Source organism: Pygoscelis adeliae, unplaced genomic scaffold (genome assembly GCF_000699105.1).
Source record: "Pygoscelis adeliae isolate BGI_AS28 unplaced genomic scaffold, ASM69910v1 Scaffold13, whole genome shotgun sequence".
In the NCBI taxonomy this organism is placed as follows: Eukaryota; Metazoa; Chordata; class Aves; order Sphenisciformes; family Spheniscidae; genus Pygoscelis; species Pygoscelis adeliae.
The window spans coordinates 3,983,203-3,998,191 of NW_008824499.1; the positions used below are offsets into that span (position 1 = coordinate 3,983,203).

Genomic DNA, 14,989 nt, shown 5'->3' on the forward strand with positions numbered 1-14,989 from the left:
ACTTCTGCTGTTTCCAGCAATCATTCTTCTACTTCAGCATTTTGTTGTGTCTGAGGATTGCTCTTGTACTGAGAAGTCTCTGCCAGTTTGACTTAACTTTCTTTCCTTCATTCTTTTTTACATACTGATACTGGGATGCTAGTAGAGTTCTTGCCATGAAAAGTGGTTAGCCATATAAAGACTCCTTAAATCAGTCACTCCCTTTTCTGTATCAAAAGAAGATATACTACTAAAACTGTATCCCTAAAAGTGTGCCCATGGACTAGAACACTTGACGTGTTTTAATATTAATGTGTAGGCAAGGCCTGAAAGTCCTTTGGAACACAGACATAATATGCTCTTATAAAACATGCCCTCGCTACTTACATTGAAGAATAACGATTCTTTACACCTGCAGAGGTGCTGGCCTGTGTTACTTTCTATCTTTCTTCTTGTGAATTTATCTCTTTAGAGACTTGCTATAACGCTTTGTGTAAGTTTTAAAATTAAGTTATACAGTTCCCAGATGCCATACTACCTGCTCCTGACAGATGCTTTTACTGAGTTTAGTCTGAGGCTACTCACTCACCTCAGCTTCTGCAGAACTTTCCTTCCCTGGGATCCTTTTACTATTTTTCCTCTTACTTTTTTGTGGTTGATCTGTTTGCATCAAACAGAACTTTTGTTTTTAATAATTCATTTGAATCGTACATTTATTTTGTAACCACATGGGTCCTGGGAGTATGGAATTTCAGTGCTGAACTTAGGTGAGAATTTTCTTGTTCATGAAACACAGGCCCACAGAACATTGTGTAAAGCAATGGGTTTTTTTGGTTTGCAGGTCCTTAAACATTTCCCCATGGAAGTACAGACGTCTGTATGACAAATTTAAGCCCCTAGCACTTGCTTTGCTTTCCTTAGTTACCTTTAGAATCAAATCTATATCCTTTAGAATTAGACTATGGATCCACAGTGGTTAAAATCTACTGGTTTACCTTCATTAAACGAGAGTCGCTCTTCAGCCTGCGTTCACCCCGGAGTGCTGTGACTGCGAACACTTAGCTGTTCTGACAGCTGAAGCAGCACTGACTCTCACTGAACTGTGCAATAACTTGAGATATTTAATCCTAAACATAAATCTTATTTTTAAAACTGCAGAGAGGAAAACAGCTCCATGTACATAAAAGTAGAATGGCCTCTAAAGAGATTACATTTTAAATCTCTTCTGTGGCAAATAGAATTGGATCCAGTGTTCATGTGCTTGAGCTGTGTGCTGCTCGGTGTGCACTAGACACACCATAGCTGACCTGAGCCTGATTGCTCCCAGCTAATAAACTCTGACTTTTAACTTGAGCTGCGAAGGGTCATCACGTGGCCCTGATCACGCACAACAGTGCTGCGCTTCCATCCCCCTAGCAATTACCGGGATGTGAAAATGAAGCATGAAATGAAATGTATATTCAGTTTTGGCATGCACAGCAGTTTATTTGACTCCTAAAAAGTCAGATCTTCAGCAGATTTTTTTTTTCTTCTTTCTGAAACAGTGAAAAAAAAATCTATTTTCAGGACACTTATAATCAGAAAATGAAAGTTAATGAGAATTAACACATTCAGTGAGAAGTCATTCATTTCAGAAAAATGTCATTCTACAGGAGTTAAACAGAGGACAGGGTTTAATTCCCTAAACTAGAGGCACGTAAGTTTTGTTTTCTTCTACTTACGTGTTTTGTTAAGCGTGTATTGTGCCAATGACTATCAGGGTGCTGATAAAACGGAACAAGAGGTGTGCTTGACTTAATTCCAAGTAGTCGCTTTAAAAGCAGTAATATATTTTAGAGGATAATGATAATCTAATTAGTCACAATTTCATGACTCTGTGGGACTGGGAAGTTGTGGAAAAGTTTTCACTGGAGATTTTGTGGTTACTTTCCAGACTGGGAAGGGCCAGTACACGCTGATGTCCTGCTTCGGAGTTTGAGTTCTCATAGTGAAGGTTTAGCACAAACACAAGACAGATTGAACTAGATTAGTAGGGGTTGCCTTTCCCCTCTTTTAAAGGAAAATGGGTTATGGAGAAGTTGAATTTGTTGGTTCTCAACAGATAAATATTTATAGCAGATTTTCTCATGAGGATAGCTTATTAGCGGAACAAAATAGGACAAATGAAAGTTTTCCCTCTTAGAGATGAAAACCAGTCTATCTGGGAACCTTCCCAGTTGATTCAAATTATTGCCTTTGGGACATAAGCTTTTTAATAGCCTGGAGATGGGAGCTAGCCAGCCAGGTCAGCAGCATGAAGGCTCATGCCCTAGTAAAGGGAAATTACTTCCTGTTATGACTTTTTCATCTGCATATTTCCCATTCTGCTACAGCAATCTAGTTAAGCCCAAAGCCTGGCTACATGTTTCACTTTATGCTGCCAAATTCATCTGAGGGAGGAGGGGTGAGAGGCAGGCAGAAGAAAGCATAAAATAGTAAGAGGTTTGCTGGCTGGTATTTACAATGATAGGCAAAAAGGAGAAAAGCTGCTGTGTGCGTGCTGGGGAGCTCTGGAGTCCTACCCTTACTGGGAATTTGAAGTCAAGGCTGACCTCAGAAATGTATGTTGTCAAAGTGTGTAGCCCAGCAGAGTCTGTGAAAGAGGAGAGCCACCAGTTGTTCTCTACTGCACAAACGTTACGTGCCAATCCAAGAGCGCTGTCTGGTCTCCTTTGCCTCAACTAGTTCATTTCCTGGCACTGTGAGTTAAAAGGCAGATTGCTATTTAGATCTTTACTTTTTACTCCAGATTATGAAAGGGATCAGCAGCTGAGCAATGACTTCCAGGGAGGTATGTTATGCTATATGCTAAAATATACTTCTCAGATTTCAAAACAGCAACAATGTTCATTGCTGGAATTTTGATTTTTAAAAAAAATAGTTTTAAATAAACTCTGTTTAGAATGCCCATAATTCCACAATACCTTTCACTTGAATATTATATAAAAATCAGGTAAAGCTTAGAGAACTTAGTTAAGGACTGTTATGACCATTATGGAGGAATGAACTAATGAGTAACTGAAGAAAATAATTTCTGAGCATTTGATTGGAATAGATGGGCTTGTGAAGGTACGCTGGGGTGGGAGCATTAGGACAAAGTACCCTTCCACAGCCCTGTTATGCACACAGACGACTATGCAAGAGCAGACTCAGTCCTCTGGCCATAGTCCAACAAGTTGGGTGTGTGGATGCTCCCTTTGCCTCTCTTATCTTAGCTGTGCCATAAATGGGGCTGTGCAGGTCTCTTGCATGCTGCAATAAAAGTCTACTGTTTCCAAAGTTGCTGAGTTTGACTTCAGTAGGAGCTGCAGATGACCACTGCCTGTAAGAATAGAAAATCAAAACTATATGTAATTCTGAAAGCAAAGCTTCCTGCTCTGGCCAGTTCAGCAGAAGTTTGCAGTGTTGATACAGGGCCAGGTTCTCAGCTGGTATAAACGAGCACGACTTGACTTGAAGTCAATGGGATTGTGTTAGTTTTCACCAGCAATGGATCTGGCCAAACAAGCACCCCCGCCCCTCTCTCTGCATGTGTATCTGGCACAAGGCAGCTCTACTTTTAGTAAATCCCTGATCTAAATTACTCTTTTTATGTGAAAGTTCCCAATTAAGATAAAAGACAAATGTTTGTAAAGTTTTTGCTTTAAAATTAATTGATTTACCTTGCTGTTCACAGAAGGGCATTTGCTGACAATTTTTCTGGCTTCCCTTGTTAACTGCTCATATCTTTTAACTTTTAGCAGGACATTTATGAAATGTTCCATTTGTTGCTAGTTTTATATATATGCACCTATATAAAAAGCGTGTGTGTGCATATATATAAAATAGTGTGCATATGTATGTATTTTTTCAATTGCCAAAAATCAATTCACAGAGCAAACCCTAGGCCTTCTACAGAACTTTTGATGCCTTCATTTACTATTTTTAATATATGTTGCAGAGGTCTGAATTGTGACTTTGTTATGAGGTGAGTAATTCTCATACTTTCAGAGGGGTTCAGAGTACTGCAATCTGCTGAATCGATTAAAAAAACCCAAAACCTTGGAATTAGCTAATGATAGATTAATATGAATTGAGAAAGGAAATTGTCCTATCTTGTATTTAAAGAAAATGTTTCCCTAGGAGGATCTAGGAGTGCTCCATAATCCTTACTACATGCGAAGAAGTGAGGAAATCTTAAAAGGAGCAGTTCTTTTAAGATTTCCTTTAAAGTCCTCCTCCTGTTAAGTCCTTAACACAATTCTAATAACTCTTGGCCAGGCACAGCACACTGCAGAGTTCACATCATCAGAAAGCAAACCAACCATCCTGATCAGTCTATCGGTCTAATCAGGCGGTGATGGGTGTGAAGCATGTGAGGGTAGGATTTGTCTTGTGTAACTTAAGCTGCGCCTAGCTCAAGTTCAAGGATCCCTGTAATCAGTGGAGGAAGAGTGGTGTCTCCAGTAAGCGATTCACTGTGTCCAGTGTTGTCACCCCAGCAGTGGTGGGGCAGGTCACCCTCTGGCGAGACCCATTTCTCTTTCTTGTTGGTTATAGAGTAGTCCGAGATAACAATCTCTGAGTAGATACCCGACTTTCAGAATGCTGAACTTCAGTGAAGTAAATCCTCTGCCAAGTGACTTAAATACGCAAGTCTCAGGGACTTGTAAGAAACTTTGTTCATTAGGTACTACTTAAAGTATTCTATATCCAGCCTCGATGTCAGGGGGTTTAGAAATACTGTATTGAAATGATTTTAGGTATTGTGATATGAATGTCAAATGAAAAGACATTACTTGTTAGGTATGTGACTTGAAAATTAGATTGATAATGTTTAAGTACGGAGATAACCTTTAGATACATGACGAAAGGAATGGAATGCCTCCTAACAATGAAAATGGAGAAATGAGCACCTTAATGGACACGTTAGATAGAAGTGCCTATCATCTACGTGGTTGTATACTTCGTGGTTTCAGGTTAGTTTAATAGTGCTGTAAGGCTTCTGTAGGAATATTCTTTAGCAGCTGTGTTGTTTCAGAACATTCATCTTAAGTGCAGTATCATACCTCACTGAGAAAAGTGTGAATGTCTGATCAGCTGTTTTGTAGCCAAAAAGCATTTATAAGGAATAAAAGTGCATGTTCTGATAAAAGTTCATACCACTGAACTCCTTGGCTTAATGCAAGTTCTGTCCTAGGGTAAAAAAAAGTTCACTATAGAGAACAGCATCAAATGCCTATTATATTGTTCTTTGTTTCTTTGCCAACTGTGGATTTAAAATTGGAATAATTCAAAAAGCAGTGGGACATTATGACTCACTCAGTACCTCCTGGGCTTTTGACATTATCGTAAAGCCGCATACACTTGAGTGCAAGGTTTAGTTAGTGGATTTCAATAACACAGCTAGCAGACTTCATTGAAACCAGAGTACCTGATTAACTGTAAACAATGATTTAGTTCTTCTGAACAGTCAGGGTATTATATATAACCTCCAGTTACAGGTGTGTTATGCTGAGTGACAACACAAGTGATATTTCTTTTTTCGAGGTTAAATTTATTCCTTCATTCAAAATCAGGGGCGTGTTCTGATAGTAACATCTAGTTCTATGAGACTGTTCTTTTCAATATTTGTGGAATTAGTGTAACTTTTTTTTAATTTGTTTTTCACACGTTGTCTTTGAGTTTCCTCTTAAAACTCCCAGTGGAAAGCTTGGGAAATGGGTATTATATAGAAAAGAGAGATTAAATAAGAGGAGTTTTGGCCACAAGATTGTCCAATACAATTAATCTAGAAAGTCTGCATCTTCATTTAAAAACTGCAGAAAGCAGAGTCCAACAGCACATCTTCCACTGAAGATCAACATTATTTATGTTACCTAGTGTGTATAAGCTGAAAAAGGAAATATATTTTCCAATAAAATCTTCCAGGCTGGAAATACAGAACAGTTTGCATGAATCCAAATGTATATCGCTTAGTCTCCACAGGAAAGTAAAGACATATTAAGTCATATGTCAGCTGACTTGGATTATTGATGTTGAATTAAACATGTTGAACTCGGAGATTCAACAACTTTAGAGCATTGTTTGTTAGAAAAGTAGCCCCTTCTATCTATTTGGACTGACTTTTTATTATTTCTCTTGTTTATTATCTCTCTTATTTGTGTCAGTGGTTGCTGATCTGACTAATAGCTTTCATCTTTGTACTGCAAGCTGTTTCCATATGTGCAGGTGCTGTGGAATTTATTGTCTTTACATTGAAAAATCAAGATCTAGTCAATATGTTTGTAGATATTTAAATGAAAATATTCTTAAGGTAAAATTAAGGTATAGGATTTAGGACTTTCTGATTTTAATGTAAGATACATTTAAGAGTCAGGAAACTCTGACTAAAGGATAAAAATAAATATTTGAAAATCCCAAAATCTAAATTTCACCAAACTAGAAAAAACATAATTAAAATTCCAGAAACAGCTGTGAATTGCCTTTATATGTCTGTACCTGGTAGAAGAAATCCAGTTAACTGTGTGGATGTAAATTATACTTAACCTAAAAGGCCCAAATGTATATCCTTAAGCCCTACTGTCTTCATGAGAGAGACCTGGCTTTCCCTGTGTTTAAGATAACCAAGGGGCTACCTGTGGGCTCAGTGGTTACGCAGAACCATGCAGTTGTAATCATATATGAAAAAAAAGGAAGAAATATGTCTTCTGTGGCACCTATTAATTACAATAGCATATTCCTGTGTAAGCATATAACCTGGCTTATCTCAGGTGCAGGGTCATTCTTAGGGTCAATCTGTGAGGAGTTGACTGACGGCCTGTTTTGCAATACGAGGTGTCTCAGATAGAGAGAACATCTATCTGGAGAATGAATAGACTAAGCTGTGATACACCAAGTCAGCTGGGATTATGCTGGTAGAGTTAAAAAGTCGTACTCCCAAATAGATGCAGTTATAATAGTATGAACGTGCTCAGGATGATGTAGCCATTGGATCCTATGGAGACTGTCGCTATCTCTGTAGAGAGTCGTAGAATGCTGTGGGTTGGAAGGGACCCCTAAAGGTCATCTAGTCCAACCCCCCTGCCGTGGGCAGGGACACCTTCCACTAGATCGGGTTGCTCAAAGCCCCATCCAACCTGACCTTGAACACTTCCAGTGATGGGGCTTCCACAGCTTCTCTGGGCAACCTGTTCCAGTGCCTCACCACCCTCATAGTGAAGAATTTCTTCCTTATATCTAATCTAAATCTATCCTCTTTCAGTTTAAAGCCATTGCCCCTTGTCCTAATATATAGTATATTAGCATGGGTGGTGATCTGGAGTCTGACTGGTACTATCAGGGCAGAAGCTGGCATTCATGTTGTGATTTGTGTCATAACTGCAGCATTTTCTGTGGAAAAGTTACAGTGCTGGAAAGTGCAGGTAATGTTTAAAATAAGGGCTAGAATAGAGATTTATCGAACACATTCAAATTTCCTGGCATTTAACGATGGAGAAATCTAGTATTCAAGTCTTATAATTGCACTTTAAAAGCAGTATTATTTTTAAAAAAAATATAGTTATAGAACTAAGAAATACCACTTGAAACAGTGTAACTGCCCTTTGACTGTGACCTTTGTATGTATCTTTCTAGAGTTAGTGCGTATCTGCAGCTAATCTTTTTGTTTTATACAACAAGCAAAAAATGAGGGCATCGGTGTACCTGATAAGGTTCCTCCACATCAAGCTCTCAACAAAGAAATAAATGATCTAGTGAAAGACTTGGGATTTAGTCACTGCTTGTTATTTATTTATAAGTCTATTTTAATTAATGTTTTTGTTGAGGTACACAAATCTCTTAGGAGTTGGAATTTTTAAGTTCTTACTCTGAGCTGATTTTAGTTTGGTGGCAGATCTTACTATGCTGAAAATGATGTTGTTCAGAGAGAGTTCGTCAGTTTGGGCAGCTTCAATTTTGATTCCTGCATGACTTTAAAGCCAGCACTGGCTACAGTTAAACAAAGCGGGTGAAAAGTCAGCAAAGTCTGGGGCAGCAGACTCCTGGGAATGGCAAGGCATCTGCAGTAAAGGAGAGCTGCAGCTATGCTGGCTGCGTCTTCCCTGCCAGTGTCCCAGAGTGCCCAGCTTGCCGCTGCTGCCGCAACAGGAGTCGGGTATGTTGCTCTGCTACAGCTAGTGGGAATGGGGAAGCTGTTCAGCGGTCTGTGCTACTGCTTTCCTAGCAGCAGCAGGAGGAGTGAGCTCAGCTTCCAGGACTAATTTGTTTTAGTCTTGTCCAGACAGGGGCAAAATTGAAATCTCCTTATGCTGCTGAGAAACCTTGAGTCAATGTTGATCCCACCAGATGAGTTAGGCCTGGTACATCTCCCGCCCCACACACGGACACAGTTATACCAGTGAGAAAGAGCTTGAACTGATGTGGACTGATCTTGCCTACTTTTGCTTGTGGTAAGGCACAGCAAACCTGTATCATCCTCTCTTTTTTTCAGCTAGTTAGCCGAAAAAGCAAGCAAACATTCCCCTAGCACTCTACTCCCAAGCTGAAATTGTTTCAAATTGAAATTTGTAAAGTAGACACCACACTATTGTCTTCATAATGCCACCTGAAGTTATTGCATGCCTCTTAAAAAGTATGTGCCTTTGTCAGGGAGAACCAGGGAGAAGCTGAATTGGAAGCTCATTTGTGAAAAAAATGTTGTAGCAACTGAACTTCACTGCAGAGACATCTTCTGCTCAGATGTCTCTCAGCCAGATTCTTTTTCTTTTTCTCCATGCTGCCTCAGTGGCTATTTCTGTTTCGGAGCATGTCATTATAGTAACAGCTTACATTTTGAGACCTCCACTTGACAATCTGCAGTAAGCCACACTGACCTGACAATGCCTTTGCTAGCAAGTGCCCTTCCCCTTTTGAGAAAGCAGAAGGCATGTTGCTAAGGCTTCCTCACTGTTTATAGGATCAATCCACGTTGCTACAATATATTTTTGCCTTTTTTATACTGCTTGGCACCGTGTTTCCCTCTGCTCTTACACTTTCCACTTTAACTACTGCGCAGCAGATATGAAGCCATGGCTACATGGCGACCTCAACATGCACATGGACAAAGATGCCATGTGCCCAGTAAAGGGGAGCAGGAGAGAAGGGTGGTGTGTGCCCAGTCCCACTTCTCCACCAGTCAGCTTCAGATGGTATTGCCAGCACGTAGGAACAGGAAACCCACGCTTCCATCTGTCTTCCAGCACAGCCGCGTCCTTCTCCTGGTGCTCTCAATCAGCTATAGCAGAAAGAGTGCAGCGCCAAGAGCTTGTCAAGAGGGAAGTGATTTCTGAGTGCTTTATTGAGAGACAAACTTGCACAATTAGGAGTAAATTCTCTGTTAGTTTAGATGGAGATTTGACCAATGTTTTTCTGCTTACAAGAGGCTGGGAAGTGGCCTACGAAGTTTGCTCATCTCTTAATTTCAAGAAGTCTCTTTCCTTGGTGAAGTCTGTCGGAAGGTCCTTTACTGTTCATGTAATAAGATGTGGTGCTAATGACTTGAATGATACATGTTCTAACAGTAGCGAAATGCAAGAAGCCAAAGCTACCTTAACAAATACGGTTCATTTAACTAAAAGAGGGAGACTGAGCAGCAGGTGGAAGGGTTAAACAAAAGGAAAAAAGATTATAAAAGTTTGCGGCTTTGGCTTCACTACAAATGGCTCTCTTGCAGACTTTATAGCATTAGTGTTGCTTCTCATAAACCTTGAAACCATTCATCCATTTAGAAAGATTAAATTGGTTAGTCATCCAGAACATAAAATATACACATCCATTTTGTCTGTTACCCTAAACCATCTGAAGTACAATAAATGCAGTTGATGCCATTAAACCAAAGCATTGAGCATTAATGATGGCTTCAGTTGTGGTATTTACAGTTTGCCAGCTCTTGTGTTTCTGATAGTATATTCATCTGTTGTTGCTCAGGGACAGTAAGAGCAGAGTCTTTGAGTTGGAAAACACAACTATAATATATGATCTGAGGGGCTCAGAGAAAACATCTTGGTATTAAAGCAGGGAAAATCCTAGATATGTTACCTTTTTTTTGTTATTCTTAGAAGGTCAAAGTTAAGAGGCACAAATTTCACTTACAATATCTTAATATATTTATAATGGTCTCTTAAACAGTTTGCAAAGACAGGTTTGTTTGGTTTTCTAGTTACAGATGAAGCTATTGCTATTTAAAGTTCTGTTCTGTCATTTAAACAAGCTAGACAAAAATGGCCAGGCTCTTCTAAAGCAAGAATTTGTAGAGGCACTTGGTCAGGAAGCAGGTTCATGATTAAAAAATATAATAAAAATTTAGATTTGATTTAGCAGCATTTTTTCTTGATTAATATCAGGATTTCAGAAGTAGTACTTTTTCCCAGAATTAAGCAAACTTGCAATGGTTGCTTCAGAGTACAAAGAAATTAAATTCCTGCTACTTGGAAATATGTAAGACATTATCGCAAATGCAGGGATTTCTGGTGGCTGGAAAAAACATTTACATCTTTTTTAATTACTACATATAGTGCCTTTAATCAGAGCATCCAGCTTGACAACATTAAGACTGGGAAGCAAATCCTATCCGAGTTTCCAGTTCCATGCTGGAAATGCCAGCTCATTCCTATAGCAAACAGGAATCGATGTCACGTATCAGCTACCATTCAAAGCAAAGCCGATTGCCAGCTATTCTTAAGCATATGCTTGAGTACCAGCAACTTCTGTGGACCACAATGAGGTACTCAAAATGAAATATGCGCTCATGAACTTTACTCACTCAAGTCTATTCACAATGAGCACAAAAGCACTCCTCCCCCATCCCTCCCCACGGTTGCAGCCTCAACCAGAGACTGCTCAGGAAGATGAGAGTACTTCCAGTGAGTCTAGCAGATTCTGCATCAGACACTGTACTTAGGTTTAGTTTGCTTTTTTCTGAAACATTTCTGATGGCAAAAAAGTAACAAGCTTCCTCCCACACCCTCAACATTTGTCTTTTGCTGCAAATACGAATCGCAAAACTACCAGGAGCAAGAGAGGTGATCTGAAAGAGGCAGAACCTCATAAATTGTGTGGGAAAGGCTGTCTTTCCTTCGCTCTTACTGATGGCATGCCAAGTTTATTTTACAGTATTTACAGTAAGATTTGTTTGTTTTGATACCCCTTGTATGTTGTCAGGGAAGAGGCAAAAGAAAATCTCCAGGAAGTTTATAGTTTCTGATGAGACAGAGTTTAGGCTTTAATTTTCTTTCTAGTCCTATACATTTTACTAGAAGTGTAATATATTAAGGGATATGAGATTGCAATTGGATGAGTTATTACTGAGCTGTCATTTATTTTCTCTGTATGAATTTGGTGCTTAAGAAAGACCTCAGACCAGCAGGCTAAGAAAGTGAAATTGTTAGTTCATTCTGAGAGCAGATACAGGATGGGCAGGAACAACGCTAGTTTCTCCTTTCTGCGTCTCATCTCTGACCTTGGCACATCACTCCAGGAGCAGGAAGAACGTGCAGTCTCTGCCTGTTTAGTTGAGGTCCAGACAGATGACAAGGAGAACAAAATTATCCATGATGGAGCGGTCCCCGTTGTGGCTGTACAGGCAGCGGATTGTCTGCGCAAGGGCTAACATGCCTGCCAGCCCCAGCACACAGCTCTGGGGGCAACGTACTCTGCTGTGAAGAGAAGCCTCAGGTCTCCCTCAGCAGACAGTCCTGCAGGCCAAACACCCCTGCATTACAAAAAGATACCACAACACCTGCAGTCCTCAATACTTGAACATTGACACCACTGAATATCTGGCTGTTAAATTTTGGGAGTTCCCATTAACAAACCAGATACCCAGGTGCTAATGGGTAAATTGTCAGCCACAGTGTGAGGGTCCAGGTTTTGATCCTCAGCTACGGGGAAAATCCTGGTCTTAAATGAGAGGTGGTCTATTAAATCATGAGATGCTGGAGGGGGAATGACTATTGCCCATCTCTTCCAACACAAGAACTGGAGGCTATCAGGTCTACCAGGCACCTTCCAAGTAACTGGAAGAGAGAACCAGTGGCAGCTGCTATCACACAGGAAACTGCTGGAGGTGGAAAAAGTTGCTTAGGTGCCTGCTTTGATCACATTTCCGTTCTTAGTCACCACTTAGGCAGAAGAAGGTGTTTACTTGATTTACAGTGTCTTTAACTAGAGCATCCTACCCTGAGTCTGCAGAGCAGGTCATCAGTTGGTATGGAAAGTCCTTCCGGGAAGGCGGGTACCGCTCTTGTAAGCTTGTTGCACTGAAAGGGAAATAGAGGTGTTTGGTTTTAATGCCAAAGCCTCGATTGTTTGAACCAAACTTCTGAACACATTGTAGGGTCTTGGGTTATGGTAGGAGTTGAGAAATATAGGACCAATGGTATATTTTACATGCCATGACAAATAGCACAGAACTGTCCTACCTCTCCCTAACCTTTGCTGTGAAATACTGGGTAGACACAATGTCTTTTCTCTGTGTGGTGGGAACATTCATTAGCAAGTGCCATGTTTGACTGTCTGGGGATGAAGCATGATGTTGGAAGCTGTTCCTTTAGAGCTGGGAAGGGATTTTCCTAAGGGCAGACTGTCTCGCTGACCCCCTTCCATCCCTGTTAATGGAGCAGCCATCCCCTCCTCCCTGGCAATTCCCTTAGCAGGATGATATCCCAAGATGTATATGATAGCTGTATAGACGTGGCTTCCCCTTTGCAAATGTTAACGTGATGTATACGCCATCAAGCAGGGAAGATTATTTTAGGGTCAGTAAGTCTCTTTAAGCAAAGTTAATAGCAGGAGATGCTGGCACAACTAGTCACTGTTTAGTTTACACCTGTCAGAAGCAGGCAGCCTCTCAACTCCTATGTTTGGGCGAGTGTATTCATCATATTTAGCTTTTATACAATATTCTTTTCAGCTTCCCTGCACTTCACAATTGTTAATTAATCCCAGTAATCCAGGGATTACTAGTAATGCTTTACAAGGGAAAGCGGAAACAAGCAAGAAGAGGTCAAATGACTGGGCCAAGGTCATGGAAGAAATTTTGTCTAAAGAACATTAGGTTCTGCAAGATTAAAGTGTTGTTAACTGGTCTGTCCTTGGATGTCAGCCTCCGTTTTGGGGGGAGGGGATGTTTCTGGGGGGCAGTTTTGATATTGTCTAGTGTATTTAGGGCTCCCCTTTCATTTGGTCCCTTTAGCACTTTTTTTTTTTTGCTGAGGCAAATGGAGGACAGAGGAGTCTTGTCTTCAGAGGATGATGGGGCATTTCCAAGAAGGGAGAATGTCTCATGTTTTGGAACTTTTATGTACCCTGTTTTCATTTTGCAATTACAAATGGGGGCACCTGACTAATGAAATTAATTGGTTATTTTTTTTCAAAGTCATTGCAAAGATCCAGATACCTAGTTCACTTTAAAAATAAGAGACTTTTCTGGCACCCATAGGCCTTTTTGAAAGGTCTGCACTGATAATAGCAATCCAGTAACTTATCTGGCAGTAAAAACTGCAAGTATAGAATATGCTCACGGTGCTTTCTTCTCCCTAGGACTTGAAAGATGACCGGAGCGATGAAGAGGAGGAAGATTCTGTAACAGATAATGAAGAGGAGTCCACAAAGAATGGCAACAAGAATGGCTGTGGGTCAAGTAAACATCTCTTAAACAGCAGTCGCCACTAGCCCCCTCCTGCCTCACCTCCTGCAGTGATTTCCGCTCTGTTTTTAACCCAACCTACAGGATAGAATTTAAGTCAAAAGGCTTATGAGAGACTGTGATTGATTTATTGTTGGCTACTGGACCTGGAAAAAAGCCCAGTTTAGAGGGGAGGGAAAAATTGCATAACATGACAAAATGTGTTAATGACCCACTTTCTGAATCATTGCTGTGTTTGGAAAGATGTTTGGACACACTGACTGACAGTGCTCAACAAAGTCAAAGCTCAAGAGCGTCAGACCATTTAGTGTCCCATTGATTCTAACGTTGTTTTTCAATCTGATATAAGATATATTTCACCCAGCAGTTTAATTCACAGATGTTTTGTGGTAGGTAGGTAGCGCGAACTCCATTAGGAACCAAAATTACTCAATGTGGGAAAAATGTGACAGTGGTGTACAGTGACTAACATTTTACTTTTCGGTTTAATCCCTCATCAGAATGGTTATTTCTTGTGAGTTAGATTTCATTTCCTGGAGGCCAGTGGAAGCTAACATGGAGGAAGTCAGATTACTTGCCTGTGAAGAGCTGGCTTCACTGCAGAAATATAGTCTTTCTCCAAAGTATGCTGTATGATAGATAGCTCAAATATTGTGTTCTAAGATTTACCTGTCAAGGAAGTCACTGTTAAAATAGCAAAACTCAGCCCTGACTCTCCGTTGAGCTCCAGGTTTCACAAATGTGTTTCATCTCGGTCATTTTGGCCCAGCGTTACAACAGAATGTGCAGTGGGGAGGGAAGATAGTGAATGAAAATTGGGTCTTCTCACAGGTTCTTTTGCACTTCTTATTTGTCTTCAAAACTGCTGAACACCTGCTGCTCCTGACACATCTACAGCCCAGAAGATGAAAAATAAATCTCATCCATTCCCTTCTTGTGAGCTTGTCTCACACAGCAGCATTGGATGACTGCCTTCTCAGGAGCGAGTCCCCTAAATTCTGTTTTGTGGTTCCTGTGTGTTCACTGCGTGTATCTGGGCATTGGGGGAGCTAGGAAGGAATGTCACCTCGTCGGTGCTGTGTATTCATTTGATATCAGGATCTGTATTTCCATCTCTGCTCTTTTTGAAAATCGGGAATCACATTGGCTAGAGCCAACCTTGGATGTGAGAATGTGACTTAGGTCACATACCGTTGCTTATGCTGTAAGAAGTGGAGGAACAGTGGATGTTTTATCAGCTCCTCTTACCAAAAGTGCCTCTATCCGAAGTTTGCACTTTTGCTCTAATGCTAGTGCAGAGCCCTGGGG

At 40.4% G+C, this 14,989-nt stretch overlaps 1 protein-coding gene across 1 annotated transcript in view; it reads left to right on the top strand.

Moving 5' to 3' along the window:
* The window catches only part of CERS3 (ceramide synthase 3), a 46,933-nt gene extending 33,223 nt beyond the window's left edge, over positions 1 to 13,710 (top strand). Inside the window, exon 11 of the mRNA XM_009321472.1 lies at positions 13,576 to 13,710. Within this exon, the coding sequence (XP_009319747.1) occupies positions 13,576 to 13,707 (132 nt within the window). The 3' untranslated portion in view covers positions 13,708 to 13,710. The remainder of the gene's footprint in view (positions 1 to 13,575) is intronic.
* The last annotated feature ends 1,279 nt before the right edge of the window (positions 13,711 to 14,989 follow it).